This window comes from Artemia sp. Qi Xiang Cuo, chromosome 11 (assembly GCF_049724085.1).
Source record: "Artemia sp. Qi Xiang Cuo chromosome 11, ASM4972408v1, whole genome shotgun sequence".
Classification (NCBI taxonomy): Eukaryota; Metazoa; Arthropoda; class Branchiopoda; order Anostraca; family Artemiidae; genus Artemia; species Artemia sp. Qi Xiang Cuo.
This window is the reverse complement of record NC_142804.1, coordinates 61,487,267-61,514,859: the sequence shown is the minus strand read 5'-3', so window position 1 is coordinate 61,514,859 and position 27,593 is coordinate 61,487,267. Positions and strand designations below refer to the sequence as shown.

The 27,593-nt window shown below is 34.6% G+C and overlaps 3 protein-coding genes across 4 annotated transcripts in view; 1 reads left to right on the top strand and 2 right to left on the bottom strand.

The window, feature by feature from the left end:
* The window catches only part of LOC148947212 (uncharacterized), a 172,523-nt gene extending 150,821 nt beyond the window's left edge, over positions 1 to 21,702 (bottom strand). The window contains exons 1-2 of the mRNA XM_089097121.1: positions 21,673 to 21,702; positions 21,114 to 21,167 (exon numbers count right to left, since the gene is read on the bottom strand). Of these exons, the coding sequence (XP_088953247.1) occupies positions 21,114 to 21,167; positions 21,673 to 21,702 (84 nt within the window). The remainder of the gene's footprint in view (positions 1 to 21,113; positions 21,168 to 21,672) is intronic.
* LOC148947211 (uncharacterized) overlaps positions 1 to 27,593 on the top strand; it is a 321,142-nt gene that overhangs the window by 265,531 nt on the left and 28,018 nt on the right. The gene's annotated exons all lie outside the window — the stretch shown is intronic.
* Positions 2,235 to 9,107, bottom strand: LOC148947213 (uncharacterized). 2 transcript variants are annotated; one of them, XM_089097322.1, is made up of 3 exons: positions 8,866 to 9,106; positions 4,460 to 4,573; positions 2,235 to 2,316 (listed from the first exon to the last, which is right to left on the bottom strand). In XM_089097322.1, coding segments are annotated over exons 1-3 (300 nt in total). In that variant the 5' UTR covers positions 9,050 to 9,106; the 3' UTR covers positions 2,235 to 2,314. The 2 variants fall into 2 exon arrangements, with proteins under 2 accessions (XP_088953448.1, XP_088953447.1); XM_089097321.1 differs by lacking the exon at positions 2,235 to 2,316 and having other exon boundaries at positions 4,240 to 4,573; positions 8,866 to 9,107.

Genomic DNA, 27,593 nt, shown 5'->3' with positions numbered 1-27,593 from the left:
ATGCTCTAGTTCCATTTCTGTATTCAATGACTAGATTGTCAGCATTGCGGGCACTATAACTATGAAGTGATTTATTTTCTCTGTAAAAACCATGAAATACCTCAGGACTGATAAAATCCCAACACTGATCTTAGAATATTCCTGCTTGGTAGTCACGTAGTTGCCCGACATTAAGCACTTTAAGTTTATTATAACATGCCTCAGTGTCACTGACTTTTTCTAAGTAATTATACTCGTTTAAAATTTGAATAAAAATTGCTTGACCACAACACGCATCCATATGAAATGTATGGGTGGACTAAAGCATTATAAAAAAGTAATAAAATTTGTGATGGTAAAAATTTCTTAAAATGTCGAATTGCTCCAACTCCTTGGGCAACTTTCGTTGCAACAACATCACTATGTCGTTTCCACGAAAGATTGTACCATGCTTCGTAAGATGACCATAAAGGCGTTGGTGAACAACGGTGATATTGAGATTGGTCTCCAGTTACCTATATCTGATTCAAACCTCCGTTGAACAGAGGTATTACTTTAGCTTGTTTCAAGGCATCTGGGAAGATGTCTGTTGTCAGAGATATGACAATAATTGAAGCAAGGAAGGAAGTAGATGCATCAATATAGCTTTAAATATCCTTAGATTTACCCCATCAATCCCAGCAGAATCTGATTTAATATTCTCAACAATTTTTATAACCTCATCACTTGGACATTCTTCAAACATTTGTTCACTTTTCATGCCCTAGATGGTGCCTTACCTACCTCCTGAAAGTTCTCAGCCGTTCAAAATCAAAAGGCATTCAAGTCAAAATAGATCAAGAGCTATATTAAAAACGTACAGTTAATCATCCTGTTCTATCGTTTGATCAAATCAGCGATCCTCTTTGATACACACCATCTTTGTTATTATTTCTCGCGCAGTCCCCAAACTTATTTGTTACAGAAAATAACCTTTGACTTCATACAACCGGTCTATCCTCAGTATATTTAGCTAGAACAACCCAGGATAGATAGAGCCAAAATTAAAGGCTACAACTACCATAATAGAACATGAAAAATTGTTCCTTACCACCTCTCTTTTTGCAAACACCCGCTCATGAAGCTCAATAGAAAAAATAATAAAGGACTATTAAACTTAGTCAAAAGCAGTTACAGAGTATCTGCTCTTATAAATAAATTTTAACACCATATGATACAGTTGGCTAAACTATGATACACATAAATTTAAAAAGTATGCGTAACTTAAAAAAGAGGAAACTAGCATTGGCAAAATAGACCGCCAATGCCATCTAGCATTTGGCAACACTTGGCATTTTTAAAGATTTGTAGTCGTTTTTTTTTTTTTTTTTTGCAGGAATCGAGATCAGCCTCTTATTACTACACTAATTTTATCAACTACACAAGTTAAATTTATTAATCTTATTATTACAGAGCAAAAATGCCAAGTGTTACCAAACGCTACATGGCGTTTAAAGTCTTTTTCTTAGCAATAAAACCGCCAGTTCCAACTATAGTAAGTTAGCCATACTCTTTGCCTTAAGGGCTGGGCACACATAGCAGATTTCCAAATCAGCGTCGATTTTCATCATAATTATTACAAAAAATAGGGATACAAATAAATAGCCAGAGATGTCTATGTTAAAAGACCCCACTACTGAGCTGAGAACTAAGCTGAGATCAATGATGAAACCATTAATAAACTTTAGTTGACTATTTGTGTCCATAATTTTTTTTTTTGAAAATCTGCGCAATAAATTTTTCTTTCAACAAATTTTTCTTACCGCTATCGTTTGTCCACTGATGTTCAAATCAGTTCCCGAATTCAATTACATGTGCCGATCCTTTAAGCTACTAAAAAAAAGCAAAAATAGGCATTGGGTTTTAAGTTTATGATTTTTTCAGTCCAGCACAAACCTAGGAACCTGGAAACACAAAAAAACTTTCCTTCGGGAGAATCCCCACCAAAGATCTACAAATCAAACGCAATAAAGATACTTCCGACAATGAAGTCTCTAGGCTTAGCCTAGTGCAATCATCTATAATCAAAAATAGCCTGAGATAACTAAAATTATCCAAACAACACATACCACAGGTTTAATTAAGCCAAAGAACGACACTCCTTTGGTAAAGGAGAAGTGCAAAGGATTAACTTAAGGACTAAGCTTACAAAAAAAAAAAAAACATTTAAAAATTTAAATTCTTAAAAATTGCTTCATAAATTGAACAATAAGAGAGCATTTGACAACACTATCCCTTTCCAGCGAGTAATCCTCTGATCATTTCACTTTTATTTACTTCTGAATCAACATCAACTTCCTTTAAAGAAAACCATAGTTACTTCCGTAAAAACCACGTATACTATGTAAGAAACATGAACACATAGCGACAGGGGAATGTGAGTTTTGAGGATAGTTCCCTCAAAAGAAAAACCCGAGATTTAAACGCACAGTCTACTGATTGTGAAAATAATTCATTGCCAAAACGCAGTCTCCCGATTGTGGAAATAATTCATTGTCAAAACGCAGTCTCCCAATTGTGGAAATAATTCATTGTCAAAACGCAGTCACTCGATTGTGGAAATAATTCATAGCCAAAACGAAAGTGTTTGTTTTATTTTTCTGTGTTTCACAGGATAGCAAAAAATATAATTTTTTATGGGGACTTTACATGGGTACAACTTTCTGTTAAAGGTTCAACTTTCAAAAACTGATAACAATTGTAGTCCATTCGCACCTTAAGGTTGAATGGTAAATTCCGTCCCATTTAAGAATAAACATATTCATTAAAGAAAAAGTATATTTTTGCCCACAATAACATTATTTATGACCCCATATTGACTATGGGCTCATCGTCTATGGTGCATGTGCAAAGAACCAGATGCAAAAAATTGAAACAATACAAAACGATATAATACGTCTCATATTTGGTCTTCCATGTATAGAGGCATTGCAGATGAGTATGCCAATATTCAGAAGAAGTTTCCTGTACCCGCAAAGTCTATTACACCTACTCTCCCCCAATCCCCTCCATGGAATTGGTCAATCCCATAATAAATACTGATTTCTCAAAGCGGACTAAAGATTTAACCCCCATTGCTTTTGTCCAGAAAAATTTGCTGAATTTAATACAATTACTTATAAAAACCATTTCCAAATATTTGTTGATGGGTCCAAAATGAATGAGAAGGTAGCAAGTGGTGCCTTCCTTCCTCACCTGAAAATCGCAATAGGTGAGAGATTGTATCATAATGTATCTATAATGTCTGCAGAGTTAAATGCCATAATCATGGCATTAGAACACCTTATGGAAAATAAACCCTTGATTGCTAATTCAAATAATATTATAGTTTATTCTGACTCTTTATCAAGCCTTGAGTTGCTGTCTTCAGCTCCTCAGTAAGCTGGATATTGACACTTATCATTGTCTTAGTATTATAGATAATCTTGCTTCAAGTGGCATAAGAACTTATCTTCAGTATATTCCTAGCCACGCTGAGGAGGGGACAACCCCTTTCATATACGGAATAATTTCTGTTCGTTTTAAGTTTTAATATCGCTCCTTACTTTCAGTTAACAAAAGTTGTTTTTTTATTAGTTTCCGAGGTGGTTTTGGGTGGGGGGGGGGGTCTGGGTTACATTTTCTTTTTTTTTTGGGGGGGGGGGGAGAAGGGCTTTCATTTAAAATGTGTAAATACATAGGAACAGTACTAGGCATTTCCCCCGGAATACCCCCCCCCCCCACGGAGGATATCCATAAAAAAGGCATTTTGCGCTTTTGGTGAGCCCTTTTGGTGGTTTTACAGCTCCTTTAGCTCGTATTCTAACTAGTACATGTAAGTCACTTGCAGTATAATATACTGCATATATTTCCAAGGAGGACAATTTTCTAAAGGGTAAGAATTTTTTGTTACAGAAAAACTTTTTCCTCATTTCTAATACGTTCACAAATTCAATAATTACCTTATCTGTGTAATTAATAGTGTTGATGTAATCCGATCTAAAATATTATGAAATGAAATGGAAGAGAAAGGAGAGGGGTATTCATCTTCAAAACAAAGGGTACAGGTCAGGGTCACATCCAGAATTTTTGTTTAAGGGGGGGGGGGGGAACAAGGAAAAACTTTCAAAAACGCATCAACATTTATTTATATGCATTTTTGTTACATTTTTACAAGTCAGACAAACATTTCAGGCGGCGTGGTGGATTCAAACCACCTGTGTACGGCCTTCGGACAGATATATATGAATAGACAAATTCCGACTTTGGATCAAGTTCTCAAAAAGCATCTGTAAATTTTTAGATTTTCAGAGTTTTTTTTTGTATAATACACCCGCTTTGAACGAATAGACTTTTAATAAAAACTCGCCAGTCAAGTTTTCGGAAAATCTAAAAATCAATTAGGCATTCATTTATGAATCGATTAGTTAATTAATTGATAGTAATGAACATTGTAACTTACAGTCTTGTAAGTGGCCCTGATTCTTAATAAGCTGAATGATTCTGAATGGAGATGTCCTAGGTTTTTCTTCAGCCTCATGCCGAGTAGGGAACTCGTATTCTTCATTGAGACAAGCTGACGAAAAAATAAACTTATATTGAGAGTAACGAGAAACAAAAAATATAATTATATGACAGATTATACACTACTGCAATAAACCCTCACTGTTAATACTAATTAATTAAAAACACGTTTTCCATAAATAAGTTTTTTTTTAAAAAGTAAAGAACTCCATTAAACCAAAGAAGAACAAGAATAGAATAAAAAAATCTATCAAGCATACAACTACCACAAATCAGTATCAATAAATAAATGAGACCCAAAACGAACATAAATTACAATAAATAACAGAGTCAAACTCAAAACGAGTTGAAATTAATATGAGTAGGGTTCAATACCCCTACCCTTTATAAAAGCCTGAATATAATTTGTACTTTACTGAAAAAAACAAATTTAATGAAAAAAATATCCATTGTCAGTTTAATATAAATATGCTGATATTTATTCCTTAAAATCTTAATTAATTTTCAATTTCTTAAAGTTATAAAAGTGAAAATATTTAAAAGAATTTTTTCAGTAAAAAAAAGTACATTGTGCCAACATCGTTCTTTACTTAGGCAGCGCTATTGCGCTGCCTATGATATTCAAAACCCAAAAAGCAGCAGAATGTTAATACTAGCTTCGATAGACAAAATTATGGCAGTAACACAAGTGACATTTATATTTAAATCACTGCACTAGAAACTGGCATATATCATGTTCAGCTACTTATTTGCTGTGTTTTACAACAAGAGAGAAAGCTAGTTAAAGGTTTTTAGTTTTGTAATTTGGACTAATAATGTGTTTTTGTGACAAGTTGGTAAACGTATTAAATATTTTTCGATAAGGACTGATTTTGACTGGATTTTGACTGGTCTGATTTTGCGAGGATTTTCCGAAACGACGAAATATATAAGATTTAGGAGATACATCGCTGTTCATAGGCATTCATTTTGAAGATTTTCAGTAAATTTTTACTGATCTACTGCAGCGTACGACAGGGATTCAACATGTCATTTGCGTAACGCAATAGAGGCAAATTGGTAGATTTCAATATCAGGGAAGAAGGGCATTGATCATAAGCCTACAAGAGATACTTGTTGAAGATCAGGCTGAAACTACACCTTGTCCGGCATTTTTAAAGACTGGTATAAGCTTCCTCTGACGAATGCGAGGGATATATTTATCTGGCAGAAGCTTCATTTGGATGAATGATCATGAAGACGGTTGAAGACAGATGAATGATCATGAACACGGTTCATTGCATATATATATATGGGTTTATTGCATTGCAGTGTATAAGCAAATCAAATTGACGTCTAACATTATGACCAGCAAGAGCTAAGCTCTCTCTCTCTCATTCTGCGTCAACAAATATGTTTGCTACTAAAACAAGCGCGTCAGCATAGCTAATTCTTCGTCAAACCCAGAGTAGTATAAGAAATACAGAAGCTGCCTCACCTATCTCACTCACCCCTTCAATTTACCCACTTTTCAATTGAATTTACCCCATTTTAAATGAAAATTCCCAACATTTTAACAATTTTCCATCATGAGCTTTAACATCAAAAAAGGTCTTCAGAAATAAGAATTTTTATGTAATTTAAAAAATTTTCCATTCTTCTTATACTACTGATAAAATGTACTAATTTAATATTTATTAGATAGTTCGAAATACTACTAATTAAGTTCAATATCAATATCTAAATAATTATTATTTTCTTTCCTTTTTCTTTCAATAACCTTTAAAATCATACCTTTATCTTTTTCTATTTTTTTTTTAAATTTCTTTTCAAAATCAGCTGCTTTAGAATCAAATTGTTTTGGTGCAAAGATATCAACCATTTCACCCTCAAAATTAATAATAATAACAACTTTATTACCATATTTAGTTACTATGTTTTTCATTGCTTTAATTGTGTATTCTATTCCAATGTTTAAGTCTTCTTTTTTAATGGTTCGATTGTGTTTATTTTCCACTTTCATTTCTCTTAAAAGTTTCTCCATTTATTTGTAAATTATTTTATTAAACAAATTTTCTGAATCGAAAATAATTCATAGATTAACATATAATTTATGTTCAATGACATCACTTGATCCAGATGCATAAATATTAGGTTCATGTTTTGAAACTTCAAAGCAAAACAATGTATATACTGTTTTCAAGTCATTATAGCTAATAATAGTTCCACTATCAACATTTCGATGTTTGTATCCTAAATGTAAAAATCTTTGATAAGCATTAGAATAATCCTCATTATCATTACTAAAATCACATTTTAATTCTTCTTGTGGATATTTATAGCCATTCACTCTCACTTCAATTTTTTCAATATTCATATGATCAAATACCATATTATTTTGCAAAGCATTACTATTTTTTTCTTTTTTCTGTAATTCTACATCAATTTTAGTTGTATTGCATCTTTCACTGAGGACTCTCTATGTCAATTGTTTGTCATTTTTATTATCGCTTTTATAAGTAATTTACGCTTCCCATCTATATTCAAATGAACTCTTTTTAGCTAAGTTATCTTATAACTCATGTCTAATGAATAAACTAGGATTTAATACTATTATCCAAGATAAATACATTATATCTACTTTAAAATTTTGAGGACCCTTTTTAATAGTAATATTATTGTTACTATTCCTTTTCCACGCAATTTTATGTGTAACACCTCTAAATACACGAATAATGTCTTGACAAAGTCCAAATATTCTTGATAATGGTAAATATATACTAACTACATGACTTTCTTTTGTTTTATCTTTTAAATAAACCGCTATTAAATTTATCATTTTCTTTGTTTTAATTGCTGGACTTTTACGTGCTTTTGCAGTTGTAGAAGTACTTACAAACTCACTTTCTTCTGTAAATGAATCATTTGTTTGCGTTTTATGTTTATACCAAAACATATTTGTTGCTGCGCTTTTCGAATAATCATCAGAAAATTCTAATAGATTTTTAACGGTTGTCGATATACCAACATAATCAATAGATTCAATTGTTTTACCATTAATGATATATTCAGCATTTTTAAACAGATTAAACCCATTATTTTTTAAAGTAGCCTTATCTACAGCATCCATATTCTTTCCATCCTCTCGCTATATTTTTATTGTTGCATGAAGATAGCTATCACTTGGAAGGATCCAAGATTCTAAATCTTTTATTGTAAATTCAAAATTATCTAATTTTGAAACATTAACATTTGTTTCTCTAATTTCTTTAAATTCATATTTCGTTGTCGAATCATCAACAATAGGCTTTCCAAATATTTGCCAATAAGGAGCAACAACTTCATTAACAACCTCCATTTATATAGAGAAGAAATTTATCAAATAATTTTTCATTTTAAAATTTTTAATCCCTTACCTGTAATCAACATATTTAAGAGATCTCGACCTCTTCTATCTATATACCTTTATTATTTCCAATAGCTTCTTTCATCGATTTTTTATTTTTAAATACATCATCTAATTCTTTTCTATTTAAATTGATGAATTCTTTACCATATTCAATACCTCTATTTTTTACTAACCCTAATCAAGGTTTAATCATATTATTATACACTGATAAAGCTCCATCTTTTATATTTTTCAGGGAAGTCTTGAATAATTGCGAGTTAGCTATATTCTTAAAGAAACTGCCAATACCACTACTGTATTGTCTTGTGTATAGCAGTTGTTTTTTATTAATCAACATTTATTATAGTAAAAATTTTATAATAGAAAATCATTAACTAAAACTTTTTTAATTTCATTAAACTTTTTTCAAATCCAATACATAACCAACATTCTCACCATTAAAATCGATAAGTATGCCTAATTGATGACTGAACGATTGAATGACTGAACTAAATGACTGAACGATTATACACTCTAATAGGTAGTAGAGCTGCTGGAAATACATCAAATGAAGTTAGAAATGAAGCTGTTAAATTCTATTAAAAAATGAAATATGAAAATGATATAATACAATTTATCAAATTACTTAAAAAACTAAAAAATAATTTAATTTACAACAGATAAATTTGACAAATAATCACCAAAATTAAGAATAAAATACCATTATCAGGTACTAATTCTCTAAGAAATAAATGAGTCATATTTTGAGAGATCATGCATTACAATAGGCATATGTTAAGGAATTCTAAAGAATTCAAAATATTTGGACTTCTATTATTATTTTTGTATTAAAAATTTTTTTTGATTATTCAATGTTTCATTAAAAAAAATTACCCTGTTACTAATGTGCTTTCGTTTCAGTTGTAATAAAAAATCAGCGGTGTTAAAGAAATTACTTATACTCGCATTGTACTTACCTTTCAAATTGGATTCAACTTTAGTCCCTCCCATTAAGGCTTTGCGATGTTTTTTTCCATAGAGATGCGCCCCCAGCGGAATAAATCCAGTGACGGAAGTGTTGCAAATATTGCAATTGATTTCCTGTTCTTTTTCTAAATATTTATCATACTGGCAATGGTCATTTGTACCCAATTTTTTCATATTACAATTGGGTACAATAGACCATTGCCAGTATGATAAATCATGTCATCCAGACGTTTGTCATTATATTTTTCACCCTAAGAGCAAAGAAAAATATTTCAAGAACACTCAGTATCAAGGGGGATAACAAAACAAAAGGTTTATTTAGAAGGAAACAACCAGTTTAAGGACTTTCATGTTGGACATAAAAACTGCTCAAACAGTAGCTTCTAATACATACCTAATTTATATATATATTATATATATATATATATATATATATATATATATATATATATATATATATATATATATATATATATATATATATATATATATATATATATATATATATATATATATATATATATATATATATATATATATATATATATATATATATAGAAATTCTGATTGCCAACACAATTGGTAATCAGAGGGGGCATCAGGAGGGCTTTAGAGCCCCCTCCAAAGTTTCTACAATCAACTTTTCTATATGTACCTTATATGCCCCTTAGGCATAACTTACAACCCTTGCCCTTAGGGCTCTGGGAGGTTTGTCATCCTCAAAGACATTAATTCCTAACCTTTCATTTATGTTGAACAAAATGGTTATCTAAAAAATTTGATTGGATGTGTTTGGGGAAAAGGTGGGGATGAGAGGGGTGGTTAGATGCCCTCCTATCACTTTCAACTATTCAAAAGGGCACTAGCCCTTTCAAATTCCAATTGAATGAGCCTGTTCGAAGTTTCTACAACAACAAATGGCCATCTCAAAATTTCTATCAGATGCATTTTGGGAAAATATGAGGTGTATGGGGAGGAATCCATCCTCCGTCACTCTGAATCTCATAAAGGGCATAAAACTTCTGATTAGCAATCCAATAGGTCCCTTACAACGCTTTCCCTGAGGGCTGTAGAGGGGAGGGGAGGTTGGCATCCTCAAATGTATAATTTCTGGGCTTATCAAACATAATGGACAAAATGGCTGTCTCAAAATTTTGATTGCATGTGTTTGGGGAAATTTCCCTCAAATCCCTTTTGACTATTAAAAAGGGCACTAGGCCTTTTAATTTCCAATCAAATGAGTCATCTTCGAAGTTTCTGCAACAACTCCTGTGATACAAAGTTCCCATGTCTAAAACGAAAAAAAAAAAAAAAAATAATACTTTGTTCCCACATTGGTCTTTACTTAGGCACTGCAATTGCATTGCCTATGATAAACATTTCCCCTCTATCCCTTCCCCCTCCCTTTCTCTCATTCTGTCTCTTATATATATATATATATATATATATATATATATATATATATATATATATATATATATATATATATATATATATATATATATATATATATATATATATATATATATATATATATATATATATATATATATATATATATATATATATATATATATATATATATATATACGTATTACCTTAAATCGCACTTGCCAGTGATAAGGACGAATCCTGTAGATGCTGGTCAATGATGATGATGGTGACTATAGTCATCAGGCACATCCCAAACTATGTGCGATGGCTTGCTGCACCAATCTCTGTCAACAGCTGACTTGAAGGCTTCAGTATTAGGGGACATAACTGCATTCTGGCTAAGGGAATTCCATAGGCCAACCACAAGGTTGGAGAAAAATTTGTTTCGCAGCCTTGTATTAGCACGTTTCCGGTAGAGCTTCAGGGGGTGCCCTCTTTTTCTTGACAAACTATCTAACTGGAATAAGTCAGGGATGATATAGTGGTTACAGATCAATTTTTTATGTCATCAATACATCCCCTTGCTTACGTTGGTATGTGAGAGATGGTATATTGAGCCTCTGGAGTCTGGTAGAATATGGCAAATTTTGAAAACCCCTTATGCATTTTGTTGCTTGTGGCTGCACTGATTCCAGAATTGATTGGTCTTTTAGGAGCTTAGTAATCACTGCTGGAGATCTACTGCAGAACGTTCTCTTTATTATACCGAGAGTTTGGATGGCTTTGGCTACTGCAAACTGCGTGTGTAAGTTGAATTTGAGCTTGTTATCAACCAAGACTCCCAGATCTTTTTTGCAGTGACTGGTTGTAAGTGGCTGTTTATAACCACCATTGGATTCCATAAAATACTGGCAGAGAGGGTTGTTTGCTCTGAAGTGTATGACCTTGCATTTTTGGATATTAAATTCAAGTCGCCAGGTTTTTGCCCATGTTGAGAGTGCGTCAAGATCTGCGTGGATGTCTTTGGTACTTTGGGGGTCATAAATTGGACCAATTATTTTGGAATCATCAGCATATAAGCATATCTTATTCTTCATGATTGAAGATGCATCGTTAATATAGATGTTGAATAGAGTTGGGCCCAAAACCATGCCTTGGGGTACTCTGCTTTCTACATCCACTGATTCTGAGAAGAAAATTGATCCACCATCTCCAAATACTCTTACCACCTGCTTCCTATTGGTAAGAAATTGCATTGTCCAATTTATGACTTCATGGTGGAGGCCTATTGTGTGGAGTTTAGAATTTAGTCTCTTGTGACATACTTTATCAAATGCTTTTGCTAAGTCTAATGAATATGGATTGATTGTTTAATATATAATATGCATATACATATATATATAAATCTCCTGTGACATACTTTATCAAAACACTTTTGCTAAGTCAAATGCATTTGCATCATATATATATATATATATATATATATATATATATATATATATATATATATATATATATATATATATATATATATATATATATATATATATATATATATATATATATATATATATATTAAACAATCAATCCATATTCATTTGTTTTTCTTCAGTAATCTTGGTAATGACAGTGTTTGTTTTTTTGTTGTTTTTTTTAAATATATTAAGAGGAATACTAACATTCAGCTTGATTTTGGGTTTGTTTTGGGGTTTTGATTTATTTGTTTTGTGGTTTCTTTGTTTAGGGGTTTTGATTTATTTGTTGATGGTAATTTGTTGTTATTTTATGCTTGGAAAACTATATACTTTATTTCTGCTTATTTTTTGGTTTAACTTAGCTCTTTACGTCTCTTTGAAAAATCTCTTTTGTTAAAGTTTTTTTTTTAATTAATCTTGGGAAATGGTGCTTCTGTGCAAAAGTGGCACATCTGGCAAAAATTTGGGAAACAGAGAAGTAGCACAGATTTTTTATTTGTTTAATTTTTGAGAATTTTTTTCAAAAATAGGGCATACATTATACATTAGGTAGGGCCATTGTATTGTAAAGGTTGGGTAGTAGATGGCAATTAAAGCAAAATTTGAATATGATGTAATTGGTAGATTGAACTGCATAACTTCCTTGTCATATCAGCAGGAGAGGTAAGTACTTCCCATGGCACAGAACAGTTTTAGTCTTCCTTATGTTAAATGGAAGTCTTCAGACATTCGTCTCAAAGGATACCAAAGAAATTACTGACCTAGTGCAGTGCAACTGAGATTGGTCAGTTATGAAAAAATCAACTGAAGAAGCTGCACCTTGCTGGGTACTCCTTAAGAAAAGTATGAGCTTTCTTTGAGGAATGGGAGATGTATTTTTTTTTTGCCAAAGTTTCATGGAGATGGATGACTGTGAATACATATCCTTGACTTTGGAATTGATATCTGGGCTTAAGCCATGCTTACCAGTTTTAAGAAGTATTGCAGTGTTTAAGTGAACTTGAGCATAATCACACATCCAGTTTCAAGCTTATTTGACTAGCCCTAAGTCCCAACACTGCAGTAGCATCATATTTGTGTGCACCTGAGGTCAAAATATCTAATTTATCCTTTTGGAAAATATATTATTAAAACAACATGTAAAGTCAAATCTGCTGCAGATTAAAAGAAATTATTTGCTAAGACTTTTTGCTATTGCTGTTGGCAGAATGTGACCCCATCCCAAATACCAAAAAAAATGTAGGTAAGATCAGGGATCCAAATTTCAAAATTTTCGGCAGCTGAAAAATACTGGCATCTACTTTCAGTACTCTTTTCTTGATTTTTGAAAATTTTGTGGAGAAATTTTGCCATTTGTTCACAATATTCAGCTTAGAGCTTAAAAACAGGAAGAATTATAGAATGTCTTTCACAATGACAATTGATAACCAGTAATTGTGTTTATTCTTAAAATAATAGCTTCTGACTGTAAAATCAAAGTTGATAGAAAAGCACCAGAAAAAATTCAAACAAAAAATAAAAGTTTTAAATTTTGATGAATTAGCCTACAGTTAGATATTTTCTTTTTAGATACATACATACATGCGTGTATTTAAAAACAAGTGGCTGTATACACACAAACAAATAAATAAACAATAATAAGGAAAGAACAATAGCCCTCAACAAATTTAAACTACAACTTCTTTCCAAGCCATCAGACTATTCTCTATAAAACAACCTAACGTCCCTATAAAACGTCCCTCAGAGTAGTCCCCAAAACACCCAGGAGCAGCAGTACATCCCCATGAAAAAATTTATCCCTGAAATTTGCCAAACTTTGGCATCTACTCAGAAAATGGTCCATAATAATAGGATGGGATAATAGGATAATACAATGGTCATAATAGGTTGCCACATCATTAAAAGAAATAGTTTTTCTTTCTTCAGTTTTTACAGAACCAAAGAAAATGTTTCTTTAAGAATTTATTGTAAATCTCAAAGAAGTTAAATGTATACATTAATCATCAACATTTAAAATGATCAGTGTACAATTTGCTGCTTTATTAATGACCCTCAATTTTTTTTATATAGTTACAGTTTTTTACCATATCATAAAAAACTGTTTGCCATCATATAAAAGTTGAGACCTACACTATTGCCCTAATCAAGGGTTAAAACCTATTGGCAGGCAGCCAACCATAGGATTAATAATTTCCTTATAATTACTTTATAGTCCCAAAACTTCACAGGGGGAGGCCCTACTTCCCCCTACTGAGGGTATCTATGTCTTAATACCATTAGCCTCACTAGTTGCAATAATTGTAGAAGTAGTATGCAAATAGTACCTTCTGGTTAGTTAAAATCTACCTTAACATATTCTGACAGTTTCAACTTAACAATCTAAGATATTCTTGATATATCTTTTCAACAAACTGTATGCTAATAGCATGTTTTGATTTGGTTCAATTGATTCATGCACATGCTTTTTGGTTGATTCAACAACCCTTACAATTTTTCACCTTCATACCTTTTGCCTTATTTGTAGGAGTAGTAACAGTAATTACTTTAAATTGCATTGTCCAACAAAAGGGCTGTTTTTTAGCACTAAGATCTTTCATCTTTCTGCAAAGATTATTGTTTTTTCAACTCATCTTTGTTCTAAGATCTTACAGCTTGCTGTTGTTAGCAAAATATGCGAAAGATGCCATCTTCTTTCTGCCATATAGAACAATGATGAGAGAACTTTGATGATCTACTCATCATTGTTCTCAGACCACCCATCAGAACAGAATGATGAAAGATACTTGCATAAAAACAACCAAAAATGTAAGATCTTAGTTCAAAGATTTCACTTTTAAGAGTTTTCTGACAAAAGATGTAAGATCTTAGCACATTGATATGCAGCAGGTTTCAGTGCTTGCAAGTCAAGTTATCCAATGTTTACTTGGAGACTGTTATGACTGTTGGTCCTAGTTTGTTTCTGATAAATGCCCTTCCCAGATTCTTGTCTTTTGGCCCATTAGTTATTCTCTTTCCCCCTTGTAATAATTATCAATTTTCCTTTAATTTTGGTTGCGCCATTTTCTTTCCTTCTTTAATTACGTAGTTGGTGAAACAAAACCACGAGGCATTAATTGCACAGTTGGGGATTATTTACCAGTAATTAGTAAGGCTTTGGGTTGGCTGGAAAAATCCACTCACCGCAGGCACATGGTGAGCAAACTGGGGGGAAATTGGAACTGTGATTTTTAGTTCCTTTTGTAGCGTGACTGAATACAGTAAGATTTTTTATACTATATAATCTTTGACTTTTTAGCCTAGGTAGAGTCCAAGGAGATAGTTAGAAATTTTACCGGTAACCCTTGGTCTTAAAGTGGCCCCTGGGACCATTCAATCACGTTATCGTACCTAAAGGCAAGGTATATTGTAAATCGGGCACTGACATACCCGATAGATGCGTAACCATTGGGGTTAGTGCAGGAATCTCACTAACATTTGGGCTGACAAAGGGGCTAGCTAATAGAAATAATATGAACAATATGGTGAGAGATAAAAAGTTGGATGGGCTGTGCCTAGCTAACATAAATAATAGGGGGGGGGGAGGAAAGAGGTCCAAGACCCATGGGGAATAAAACAAGATGGTTACAGAATAGAGATGAACAACCTACAACAGGTTGGGGGAAAGTTAGGAGATACTGAATTGTGGGTTGGATTGAAGAAAATTGGGAAGAAATCTGAGAATGGTTTTATTAACTCAAAAGAGGGTTTGTTCCCTTATGAGGGGGAGGAATCCCTTGGGGAAGATCCCCTGCGGGAAGACGTGAAAGATTGCCCTTTTCCTCAATGCACAACTGGCGGACAAGTTGTGATCCCTTTACTGAAGCCTTGTCTTTCCAGTCTTCAATATTATCTTCATCCCTCATTGCTGAGCATTATTCATTCAATTATTTTAGGGGATGGGACCCAGAAAAAAGCGATTCATTGTTTGCTCAAAATTTTACTTCATTTCCCTGTACCCCTATCGTCGTCACTGGTCTTTGTATTTTTGGTCTTAGATTATTTAAAATTATGCCAAGGGGCAATTTACTTTTTATTGAGATATGGGGTTGTTTCCACAGATGGAAATTAAGAGGCTAGTGCAGCCAAAATTTTTCATGATGGCTGGCATCATTGAATGTGCCAGGAACTGATTCTCTGCTCCTCTCAAATGTAAATTCATGAGAGCAAGAAAATTTGTGTTTTTGATTGTGTTGGGCACAATCACTTTCTACGAGTCTTGGGGACTTTAACTTTCAAAACCTAATGAGGATGCCATAGGATAGAGACCATGATGGTTCTATGGTAGAGATGTGTTGATGACAACGAATCCTGAGCCAAGCGGTGGAAGTGCAGACACTGGTGGAAGAAAGAAGATACAAGTTTGGTGATTTTGAGTTTAATGTAAGATCTTAGCACATTGATTAGTGAAAAAACAGCCCTAAAATGAAGAAAAGAAAATCCTGTAGAGTTGCTGGTTAGTGATGATGGGGAGCCATTGACTCAATTGCATCCCACTCTGTTTTCTGTGGCTTAATGTGCCAACTCTTGTCAACAGCAATCTTAAAGGCATTAACAGATGAGCAATTACAGCAGTACCAGGAAAATTATTCTAGTGGGTAATCACTCTATTGCAGAAGTAGTGGTTGTGAACTCTGGTATCTGCCCTTTTTTGGGACAAATTCTTACTATACCCCTTGTCCTCAGGGATTCATCAAACTTACAGATTTTGACCAGAGGAGTCAGCATTCAAAAGCTCATATGTCATTATGACATCCCCTCTTCAACACTACACACAAGTATTGGGAGCTTGAGCTTATTCAATTGTCTATCAACAACTTTTGTTGCCTGTCTTTGGACATGTTTTATTTTATGCTGATCACTCTTGTTCAGGGGTGTTAGGCTACAACACACATTCCAAATTATTAGCAATGGTTGCACAAAACCCTTGTACAGTTTGGTCATAACTTTGGATGATCTGCTGTGTACAGTATGCTTGATTATGCTAAGGATCAGGGATGCTTTGGCAACTACTGTTAGTGCATGCTTGTTAAATTTTAGCTCCTTATAAAACAACAAGTCCCAAATCTCTCCTCTCAGCCAGAGTCAATCAATTGTCATAAACAATCCCCTCCTATCCAGCAGGCTAGTAGAAGTGTTAGGCAAGTATTAGTTGTAGTAGTAAGCTACTAACAGTAGTAGGCTATTTTAAAAATTTGGGACATAAAAGGAACATATGTAGCAAATTTATCACATAAAATAGAATATTTCCCTGCTGTATGCATATTTCTGTAAAAAAAAGTTTGATTTTTTACCAAATCAGCATTAAAACTACTTGTCTCTCCTTCTTATTGGCCCTAATTATTATAGGCTTTGCCTATACCCCAAAATACTATTCTACTACCTATATACCAATCTTTTCCTTCCAAGAAAAGAATACTAAACTCTTCCAAAATGAAAGAATGCATATTCAACTTACAAAAAAAAGAGATTAGCCATGATTGTTGTTTTTGCTTTGGCACCCATGAAACCACTTCCTGAGTTGATGCTGTCAACATTTAACTTTTAAACTCTGTTTTATAATATCAGGGTTGCCAACTGGACATATAAAAGGGACATATTTTGGAAATTTGGGACATAAAAGGAACATATGTAGCAAATTTATCACACAAAATAGAATATTTCCCTGCTGTATACATATTTTTATTAAAGAAATTTGATTTTTCACCAAATCAGCATTAAAACTACTTGTCTAGCACTAAATTTACTCAACAATTTATTTCTACTAATTTTTTACCAACGTTATTTTTTTTACAAACGTTATTATTTTTCAGAGTTGCTTGCTCTTTCTGCAGACAACTATTTGCAAATGCTCTTGAAATTATTTACAAGTCTCTATTCTTTCATCTTCAAACAATTTTATTTCTTCTTGCTTTTACACTACAGTCAAGATAATAGGCAAGTAGGCCCTTTTTTAGTCAACAATCACTTCTGGCTTCTTTCTTCTTCTTCTATTTCACAGCAGGCGGGCTTTTCAGTTGATACTATTTAGCCCTTTTCCTTTTGCTTCATTCTGTGGGACTACAGAGCTAGCCGGGTACTTGCCGGGTCAATATTTATAGCATTTTTTGCTATTTCGTCAACCTGATGATTATAGTCAGGGGAAAGCATCTTTTCTTCTTCTATTTCACAGCAGGCTACCTATTTATCACACCTATTATTTATCGGTACCTATTAGCATCTACCTATTTATCAAGTATTACTAACTGAGAACGGAAAGTTTGCAAAAAAAAAAAATTAGATTTTTGATGATCTGGAATCAATTCCATATTAATAGATGTACCAAAAAACCAATTCCTGATTCCAAATATATAATATTTTTTAACTATAGTATTATCCATTAATGGGCCTAAAAAGATTTGCCAAATTTTCAAAAAAGGTGAAAACACCCCATAAAAGTCAAATTTTTAATGAAAATCATGTCATCTGATTCAGCTCCTATCTATAAAAATGAAATTTTATAGTGTTTGCCAGAAGAAGCATTACGGATTTGTTTTTAATTCTGGGTATGCCAAATGGACACTTTTAGTGACTTTTGGACACTTTTTTTACTCTGAGGGTCACCGGGACACTATTGGGTCAAAAAAGGCAGCTTTTTGAAAAAAAGGACACTTTTTGGACATTTTTCCAAATCAAAAACAAAATGTCTTTATTTTCTTCATTTTTTATAAATATGACTGCTTTTAATTTGTTCTTTAGTTTTAAGCTTTGTTAATGTCTTGGGGATTTTTCTTAGATGTTTTTGCGCCCTGAGCGAACACTATTTATCTACCGAATAGGACCTAAAGTCTTAACCAGTGTGGTGTGCTAGAACTATCAGATTCATACTGACAGTGGCAAACCCTTTGACGGTGGCACCATCACACCATCAGTCCATTACCTTACCAATAAATGCTCTTTGTTCAGAAGCTCAAGTATGGAAGGACTTTGGAATTGTTTACCGGAAGAGGTGAGGGCAATACATACGAGTTAGACATGGGTATTACCAGGGACGTAGTTTACTCTAGAGCTGGGGGGGGGGGCTGCTCTCCCCAAGCTGAAATTTAGTGTCTTCAAAAGTCTTGTCAAAACTATGATAGGCCTGGGCCCACATAGGCTAATTTAAGCATCCTCAGAAACAGATCAATTTTCCTGAATGGCATATATCTTTGCCTTAATTTTACTATAGGCTATGGCTCATTTTTCACTTGATTTGGGACAATCAGCTCCAACTTTGCCCCCTTCTCCCCAAGATTTTGATGAAGTTACACCTCTGGTCTCAACCCTCCTTTCACAAAAGCCCTTGCAATTTTGTGCACTTATTTTAGACTGTAAAAGTTAGCCTAGTTTATTTGCAAAGTTTCAGGTGTTTTTTTTAGCTACCCTTTAAGATAGGCTAATAAATTGTGAATAAATACAGGAAAAAGTTGTAGCTTAGAAAATTTGGTAAATTTTCAGGTGGCACAATAATTTAGCTAGGATGAAAAAGAAAATGACAATTCAGGGTATATATGTGCACATTAGGGGGGTGGGGGTATAAGGCTCAAGGTAAATTTGCAATGGGCCATATAATTTAGCTAGGATGAAAGTGAAAACATTATTTGAAGCTTTTTTTATGCTCTTTCATAATTCATATAAAATACATTTGGGGCCCCTTTAAGGACTCAAGATGCAATTTGCAACAGAAGCAATTATTGTGTTGTGAGAGAGCATAATAAAGGCATCAAATGACATTTTCACTTTCATCCTAGCTAAATTATTGTCCCACCTGCAAATTTACCAAAAATTTGGTATAAACTTACACCCAGTCCTGGTCAGAAGGAGACATGTTAAGAAAACAGTTCTTACTTCTTAATATGCAAAATAATCCCAGTTAATATATTTTCCAGGGGGAGCACCTTTATCCTCACTATTTTCACTGTTGTACAATTTTATATACTTATTTTAGGCTGTAAAGTTACCCTAGTTTAATTGCAAAGCTTCAGTTTTTTTTTCTTTTTGAAACTAGCCTATAAAATGGAAAATTGTTAATAAATATAGGAAAAAATTGTAGCTTAGAACACTTTTGCAGTTTTGAGAAGTAGGTGAGCTAGGTCAACAAAACTTTCAAGAATGTATTTAGGACCCTTGGCCAATGATTTTTGGATAAGGTTTATATTAATGTCAGGTGAATATTTTCAGCTTTGCATGTCCAAAATTTGCAGTTTGCACCTTTCAACTCCAAGTTAGATTTTATTTGCACAACAGATATTTGCAAGACAAAATACAATTAACTTCTACAAACAAGAAAATTGACAAAGAAAATGTGGATGTCTCCAACATCTTAAACACAAAAGCAGTGACAATCCAGAAATCTTTTGTTTTGGTCTTTTAGAAACCATATTTGAAATTTTGCATTGTGTGAGGCATACCATGCAAATTTGCTGTCATGATGCAAACTCACAAATTTGTCTGCCAAAAAAATTTGCTTTCTGTGAGCACTGAGCTGAATGAGAACTAAGCTGAATGAGCTGAACTAAGTAATAAACTTACCTTTAGAATCAAAATTTCATTCTGATACTGAATATAACATTCCTTTGTGTTGGAAGTTAGCTTTATTCTCACCCACTCCCTGTAATATGCAATTATATACCCTGAGTTGTAGGCTATATATGATCTGAATTCTATATATGTTATTCTTTTATTCAAATTTATTAAATTATTTAACAGTTTGTCAAAATAATGGAAAATTTACTGCATTCAGGCAATTCAGGTTATATATTTGCACATTATGGGTGTAGGGGTACAGTATATTTCTGATGCAAATTAGCAATATTTCAATTCAGTATAAAATTCCAATTCTAAAGATACCATTGCCTATCTCTATTTCTTAGCTATCTCATTATTGAGCTAATCAGAAATTTGCCAAATTCTGAAGCACCTCACTCCAATCCTCTCTCTAAAGGGCAATTTTCTTTGATGAACTCTAATAATATTTCTTATAAAAGGTAAAATTCTACTTTAGCTACTTTTGCCTATCTTGGAAAGGGGTTAGGTTAGGAAAATGGATCTTTCAGGGATGCAATGGCTGATCCAGGGGGGCAAGGGGGGTGCACGCCCCCCTAGTATAGTCTAAAGTATTGTAATTTACTTAATTAACTCAAGTTTTCATTAATTAAACTTGCTCCTAATGCAAGTTTATTGGATCAACCTATTTTGCCCCCCCCTCCAATTTTTTTTTGTATCAACCTATTTTCCGCCCTCCCCCCCCCAAAAAAAAAAATCATGGATCCGCCCCTGCAGGGTTGGGTCTACAGAATAAGGTATGTCCCAGGAAGGTATTTTGAAGTACCTACCTCCACTCCTTCTCCCTCTAGAGGGTCCTGAGATTTGTCTACATAACTACATACCTGTTGAAATTATGACAAAACAACATTTTACCTTAATTTACAGTTATCAGTTTCTTTTTCTCTGGCTTTAATTCTGAAATTGCAATTTCTGTTTTTTCAGTAGAATTTTAAGCCCTATCAATTTTTTTTTTTTTTCAAAATTTAGGAAATGTATTTGCATATCAATAAAACCTTATAAATTTGGATTTAGCAAAGTTTTGAAGCTGAAAACAATTTTGTTCTACTTCATTTAAGCAGAAGATCTATTTTTCAAGGTTTCACTTTTATAACACACAGATTTTTAAAGGTCAGGACCCTGTATAGGAAGAAGCAGTGGAGGTAGGTACTTAAAAATACCTTCCTGGGACATGCTTTAGCCTGTAGACCCATCCCTGAAAGTTTTATTTTCCTAACCTAGCCCCTTTCCAAGACAGCTAAAAGTAACTAAAGTAGAATTTTACCTTATAAAAATGAAACCTCACTAAATAAATCTTCTGCTCAGTCAAGGTATAATAAAAAGACAAACTTGCAGAATAGCACCTCTTGAAGGAGACATACTAGAACAAAAAGAGAGGTATTTTATTGCTGATCTTTCCAAATGTCCCAGCAGCCAATTAAACTTTGCAGAATAGGTGTCTAGGTAATCAAACTTAAAAATAAAACAGTTAAAATAATGAAACTCAGGGCTTCCACTCTCAAATATTAAAATTTGGGGACAAGTCTTAAAAATTCAGGGAGTTTTTGGGGACTAGTCTTCAAGATTCTGGATTTTTTTGGGGAAAAAAACAAAATGAGATTTTGTTGTCAAAATTTAGGAGCCAAAAAGTTTTAGCTTTGTTTTCAGGCTCAAGTAAGGCTTGGATCCGCATAGTAAATCAAGCATTTCTCAGAGTAGGTTTTAGAGCCAGAGCTGGGGATTGGAACCCATAGCTGAAAACGCTTATTGCTGATATTGTGGCAAAAACTTCAAAATTGTTTTCAAGTTAAAAAAAAAAAGTGAACACATGTGAACTGTAAATACCAGTAGCAATTTTTCATTAAGTCATTAATCTCAGTAATTCATTAATGATATTAAAAAAAAAATATTGTTTGAGGTTTCTACATAAGTAAATTAAATAGACAAACTTAAACCTATAAGTATGGGGCAACATTAAAACTTAAAACAAACAAGAACTAAATTAAACAAGTAAATTCAAACTTAAATTAAAAAGAAAATTTTGACAACAATTGACACATTATTGATTTTTCTTGCTGATTCTAACGTCTTAAGTGTTTACCCCTCCCCTCCCCAGAAATACCCTGGAAAAAACAGAAACCACCTCCCCCCTCACAAAAATACCCCCTGCAGAAAGTATCCCCATTGAAAATACCACCAGTGGAAAGTAGCTCTGTGGAAAATACCCCCCATGGAAAGTACCCCTGCTAAAAATACCCCCAGAAAATGGCCAGCCCCCCCCCTACGGAAAATTCCCCCTCAGAACATACATTTTTTTCATTACCTTAAATTACCGTAAATCGTATTGTCCAGCAAAATAAGGAAAGATCCTGTAGAGTCGCTGGTCAGTGATGATGAGGAGTCACTGGTTTGGTGGCATCCCACTCTGTTTTCCATGGTTTGGTGGACCAATTCTTATCAATGGCAATCTTGAATGCATTGACAGAGGGACTGGTGACAGCTGCATTGGGAAGACTGTTCCAGGGGCCCACCACTCTATTGGAGAAGTAGTGGTTGTGGAGTCTGCTCTGAGCTCTCTTCCTGAGCAGCTTCTTACTATGTCCTCTTGTCCTGGATGATTTGTCAAGTTGTAAAGGACTCTGAGAAGAAGAATCAGCATGCAGTAGCTTGTAAGCCATAATGACATTGCCCCTCTGTCGGCTGTAGACAAGTGTTGGGAGCTGTAGTTTGTTCAGGCGAGATGGATAGTCAAGGTTCTTGCATCCATCAACAGCTTTGGCTGCGCGCCTTTGAACAGACTCTATTTTCTGTTGGTCACTCTTATTCAGAGGTGTGGCAACACACATCCCAAACTCCAGCAATGGTCGCACAAGACCCTTGTACAGCTTTGTCATGACTTTAGATGATCTGCTACGTGCTGTATGCTTAATTATTCCGAGAGTCTGAGATGCTTTGGCAACTGCTGTTTGGGTGTGTTTGTTGAATTTTAATTCTTCATCGACAACTATTCCCAAATCTCTTTCAGCTACCAAGGAACCAATCAATTGTCTAGAGCCATCCCCCCCACTCATATGGTACTGCCACTTCTCATTCTTTTTCCTGAAATGTACTGCCTTGCACTTCTGGATGTTAAACTCAAGCTTCCATTGGCAGGCCCAAAGGGAAAGTGCATCCAGGTCTTCCTGTATGGTGGCTCTAGTTGCTGTCGACTCCGCGGGCCCAATAAGCTTTGAATCATCAGCATAGAGGCTCATCTTATTTCTTACAGCCCGTGGAGCATCATTAGTGTAAATATTGAAAAGTGTTGGGCCCAAGAATGTTCCCTTGGGCATGCCACTATCAACTCCAGCAACTTCTGAGAAAAACTCTTGTCCATTATCACCAAACACTCCAACTCTCTGCTTTCTTCCTGAGAGGAACTGCATCACCCATTCAACAACCTCCACATGTATCCCAGTAGCTAAAAGTTTAGCCTTCAAACAACAATGGCAAACTTTGTCAAAAGCCTTTGCAAAGTCTAATAAAATCATATCAGCAGGGATACCCTGGTCTAGCAGTTTGGTGACACATTCATATGTGTCAATAAGATTTGTCTGGACTGAGCGTCCAGATCTGAATCCATGTTGGCTATTGGTAAGTAGTTTGTTGTCAATCAGATGTTTCATAATAGCGGTGTTTGTAATTCCTTTGAGGATTTACTGACTGTCAAGGTGATGCTAATAGGTTGGTAATTGGCAGCACAGTTCCTGCTTCCACCCTTGTGAACAGGTGTAATATTTGCATTTCTCCAATCTTGAGGGACTTGTTTTGTGTCAAGAGACTTCTGGAACAGTTTTGCTAGGGGGAGGGCAAGCTTCTTCTTCTTCTTCAAAAATAAGCACCTAGAATCCTAAATGGACTCCTTTTGGCTTCCAACTGCACTTTTCTTCTTCTTTGTTAGAAATCACTTGGGCTCCAACATTTGGTGTCTTTCTGGCCTCCAAGTTGGTGGATTCTCCTCCATATTATTAAGTTTGTATTCTTCCAAGGGGGGGGGAGAAAACTAAATTGGTTATTTCATAAGAGCCAAACAAGGGAAGCGTAGGGTCCTGCTACCATTTCCCTGCAATTTAAGAGAAAACTCGGCAGGTACCTCTACGGCTCTTGCGACAGGACCCTCCCCTTCTTCTGCTTGTCGACCCCTTATCATTAAAAGTCACAATACTTCGGAAGATATTACTCAGTCAAAGAACATCTAAATTCATTAACACATCAATTGCCTCTCTGTAAAACTTTTTTTCAATGAAGGATGGCAAGGGAGTATCCACAATCAGGTTAATATCTAGTGGAAGTTTTAAATATTGGGATAGGGTATGTAGTTTATAAATTCCAGGAGTACTTGCAGTGCATTCAAAGAAAAGGTGTTGCAAAGTTTCTTCAGTCAGATTGCAGAGTCTACAATTTGGGTCACTATACTGCTTCCATCTGAATTCTTCTCTTCTCAGTATTACTGCTAAGCTTTTTATTTTGAAGTACGCCCAATTTAATTTAGGCTCTTTGAAAATTGGAGCCAAAGCAGGAGGAGGCTTTCTATAAGGATGGCGGTTTCTAATTGCATCTCTGAGTGCGATTGAATAATTTTGAGCGAGCTGTGGGTTGATCGACTTTGCAGTCTCTGCGGCGAGAATGTCCACTTTTTCGTTATAGTGGATCCCTACATGGCTAGGAATATGCTGGAAAGCCACTGCTATGTCAATCTTGAATAGAGAATCAAACTTCTCTCTTATCTCCGAAAAATTAGTTTTCTTGGTTTTCCAGGTCAAGGTTTAGATTAGTTTAAGAGTAGTCTGAGAATCCGAGAAAATTGCTACTTTGCTGAAATAGAGAGGTCTGTTTTTGACTACTTCTAGTGATTCAACTATTGCTGCCTGTTCAGCCGTCAAAACTGAGGAGTTCAGTGGGAGAGGCTTTTGAATGGACAGAGATGTCTGTGGAATTACTGCTGCTGCGGCAGATTTATTCCCTACTAGGAATCCATCAGTATAAATGTGCAGATGATCTTTAAACTCTGTAGCCTTTTTTCTCAAAAATTCAGCCCTAATTAGGTGCTGTGGGGTGTTCTCCTTTTTGTCTTGTATAAGCTTTAGGCTTACATTTGGTTGGCAAAACTTCCATGGAGGAGGGAATTTAAAAGAATTAGCATGAATTTTATCTAGTGACCAGTTTGGACAGAGTGCTGAAAAAGCTTGCCATGATGCAATCCCAATTTTATTCTGCTGCCTAGCGCTCCCAAGACAAAGAATGAAAATGGGGTGCCGCTCCCCGTAGGCTTGGATCCTGGTATAATATTTAACAGTGGCTTTGGCTATTCTCTTGCTTATAGGGACAACTCCTGCTAGTTTCCTAGTGCGATCACTAGAAGTGTGTGGGTGCAAGCCAAGAGCCAGTCGGAGTGCCATGTTATGGATAGTTTCCAGTTTCAACATGTTTTTTTTATTTGTATGGCCATAAGCAACTATCCCATACTCCATTTTTGACCTTATATATTGTTTGTTAAAAGTTCCTAATACAGTTGGTGAGTTTTCCCATTTGGTAGAGGCAAGTCTGTTTAGAATTACAATCCTTTTCAGGCAGACCTCTTTCATCACGTCTACTTGTTTATTCCAAGTCCTTCGATGGTCTATTTTCAATCCCAGGAATCTGCATTCTTTGACTAAATCAAGTCTCTGTCCTCCAATAATTATTTGACCCATTGGAGTGGAAATGTTTTTGTTATTGAACATTATCGCTTTTGTTTTTTGGGCTGATACACTCATTCCGAATGCTTTAGAGAATCGAACTAATTCGTTCAGAGCAGCGTCTAACTTTCCAATTGCTTCATTATTGCTGTACCCTACTTCTCAAATGGTGAGGTCATCTGCAAAGGCTGCTAGCCCTAAACTCTCACTTGAAAATTCGAGCTCGGATAGAAAGAGGAGGAAAAGAAGTGGGCTAAGTGGCGATCCTTGCAGTAAACCCTGATGCAGTCTACGAATAGGGGATGTAGCTTCATTGATCTTCACTTTGAATGTTCTATTATTAAGGAAATCAGAGATGAAATAGATGAATCTGTCTGGGAAGTCTATTGTTTGTAAAATCTGACAAAGCTTTTTCTCTAATATTTTGTCAAAAGCAGGTTCGAAGTCAACAAATGCTGCTACGAGGACCTTCTTTTGACTTTTAGCATTTTTAATAGCCTCCTCCAGCATGAGTATACAATCAATTGGGTTGAAGCGTTTCCTTAAACCACACTGCTGTTGCTGGAAAAAGGCCATTATATTCACAAATCCATTCAAGCCTTTTCTTTATCATCTTTTCCATAATTTTTCCAAGGACGGGTAAGAGTGATATAGGCCTGTAAGAAGACAGCCTTTCTGGTGGTTTATTCGGTTTATTCACAGGAGTAATTATTGACTTCTTCCAAATTTTGGGAAAGATACTTTGCTTCCACGATTCGTTATATACATCGATTAGAGCTTTTCTAAATCTCGGCTCTGAATTGGTTAACATCAAGTAAAGCACAGTTCCTGCTTCCACCCTTGTGAACTGGTGTAATATTTGCATTTCTCCAATCTTGAGGGACTTGTTTTGTGTCAAGAGACTTCTGGAACAGTTTTGCTAGGGGGAGGGCAAGCTCCGCATGAGCTTCTTTCAAAGTTTGAAGGTGTACCCAATCAGGGCCAACTGACTTATTTGGGTTCAATCTTTTGAGCCGTGATTCAACATCCAAAGTGAGGACAGTAATAATTTGCATCGGTTTCTGAATATCATATTCTGGCATTTGTGGCAAGGGGCATTATCTGGAGGTGTAAAAACTGACTTGAACTACTGGTTCAGAGCTTCAGCTATATTTCCAGGGTTGCCATAGGTATTCCCATTAGCTGAGAGTTCGGTTACTGAATGCCTTCCAAGACATTCAGTAACAACCAATAGTAGAACATCCAATGAATGTCTTCATTGGTTGTTTCTACTATGCTCTCCTTTATTTTGGTTACCTCATAATCACTATATAGTCACAAACATAGTAACTACTATGTTTCTACTATATTTGTCACTATATAGTAACAAACATAGTAGAAACAACCAATGAATGTTTTCATTGGTTGTTTCTACTATGCTCTCCTTTATTTTGGTTACCTCATAATCACTATATAGTCACCAATTAACCCCCAACCCTCCTATCAGCCCTGCAGCCACCTATGTTCAAAATATAATACTTATTGCAGTCTCATTTTTGTTTCTGCCCTTCTAAT

Coding starts and splice junctions, on each gene's coding strand:
- LOC148947213 (XM_089097321.1), bottom strand. CDS start 9,049: ATGAAAAAATTGGGTACAAATGACCATTGCCAGTATGATAAATATTTA. Junction 4,574..8,865: donor AGTTGAATCCAATTTGAAAG/GTAAGTACAATG, acceptor TTTTTTCGTCAG/CTTGTCTCAATGAAGAATAC.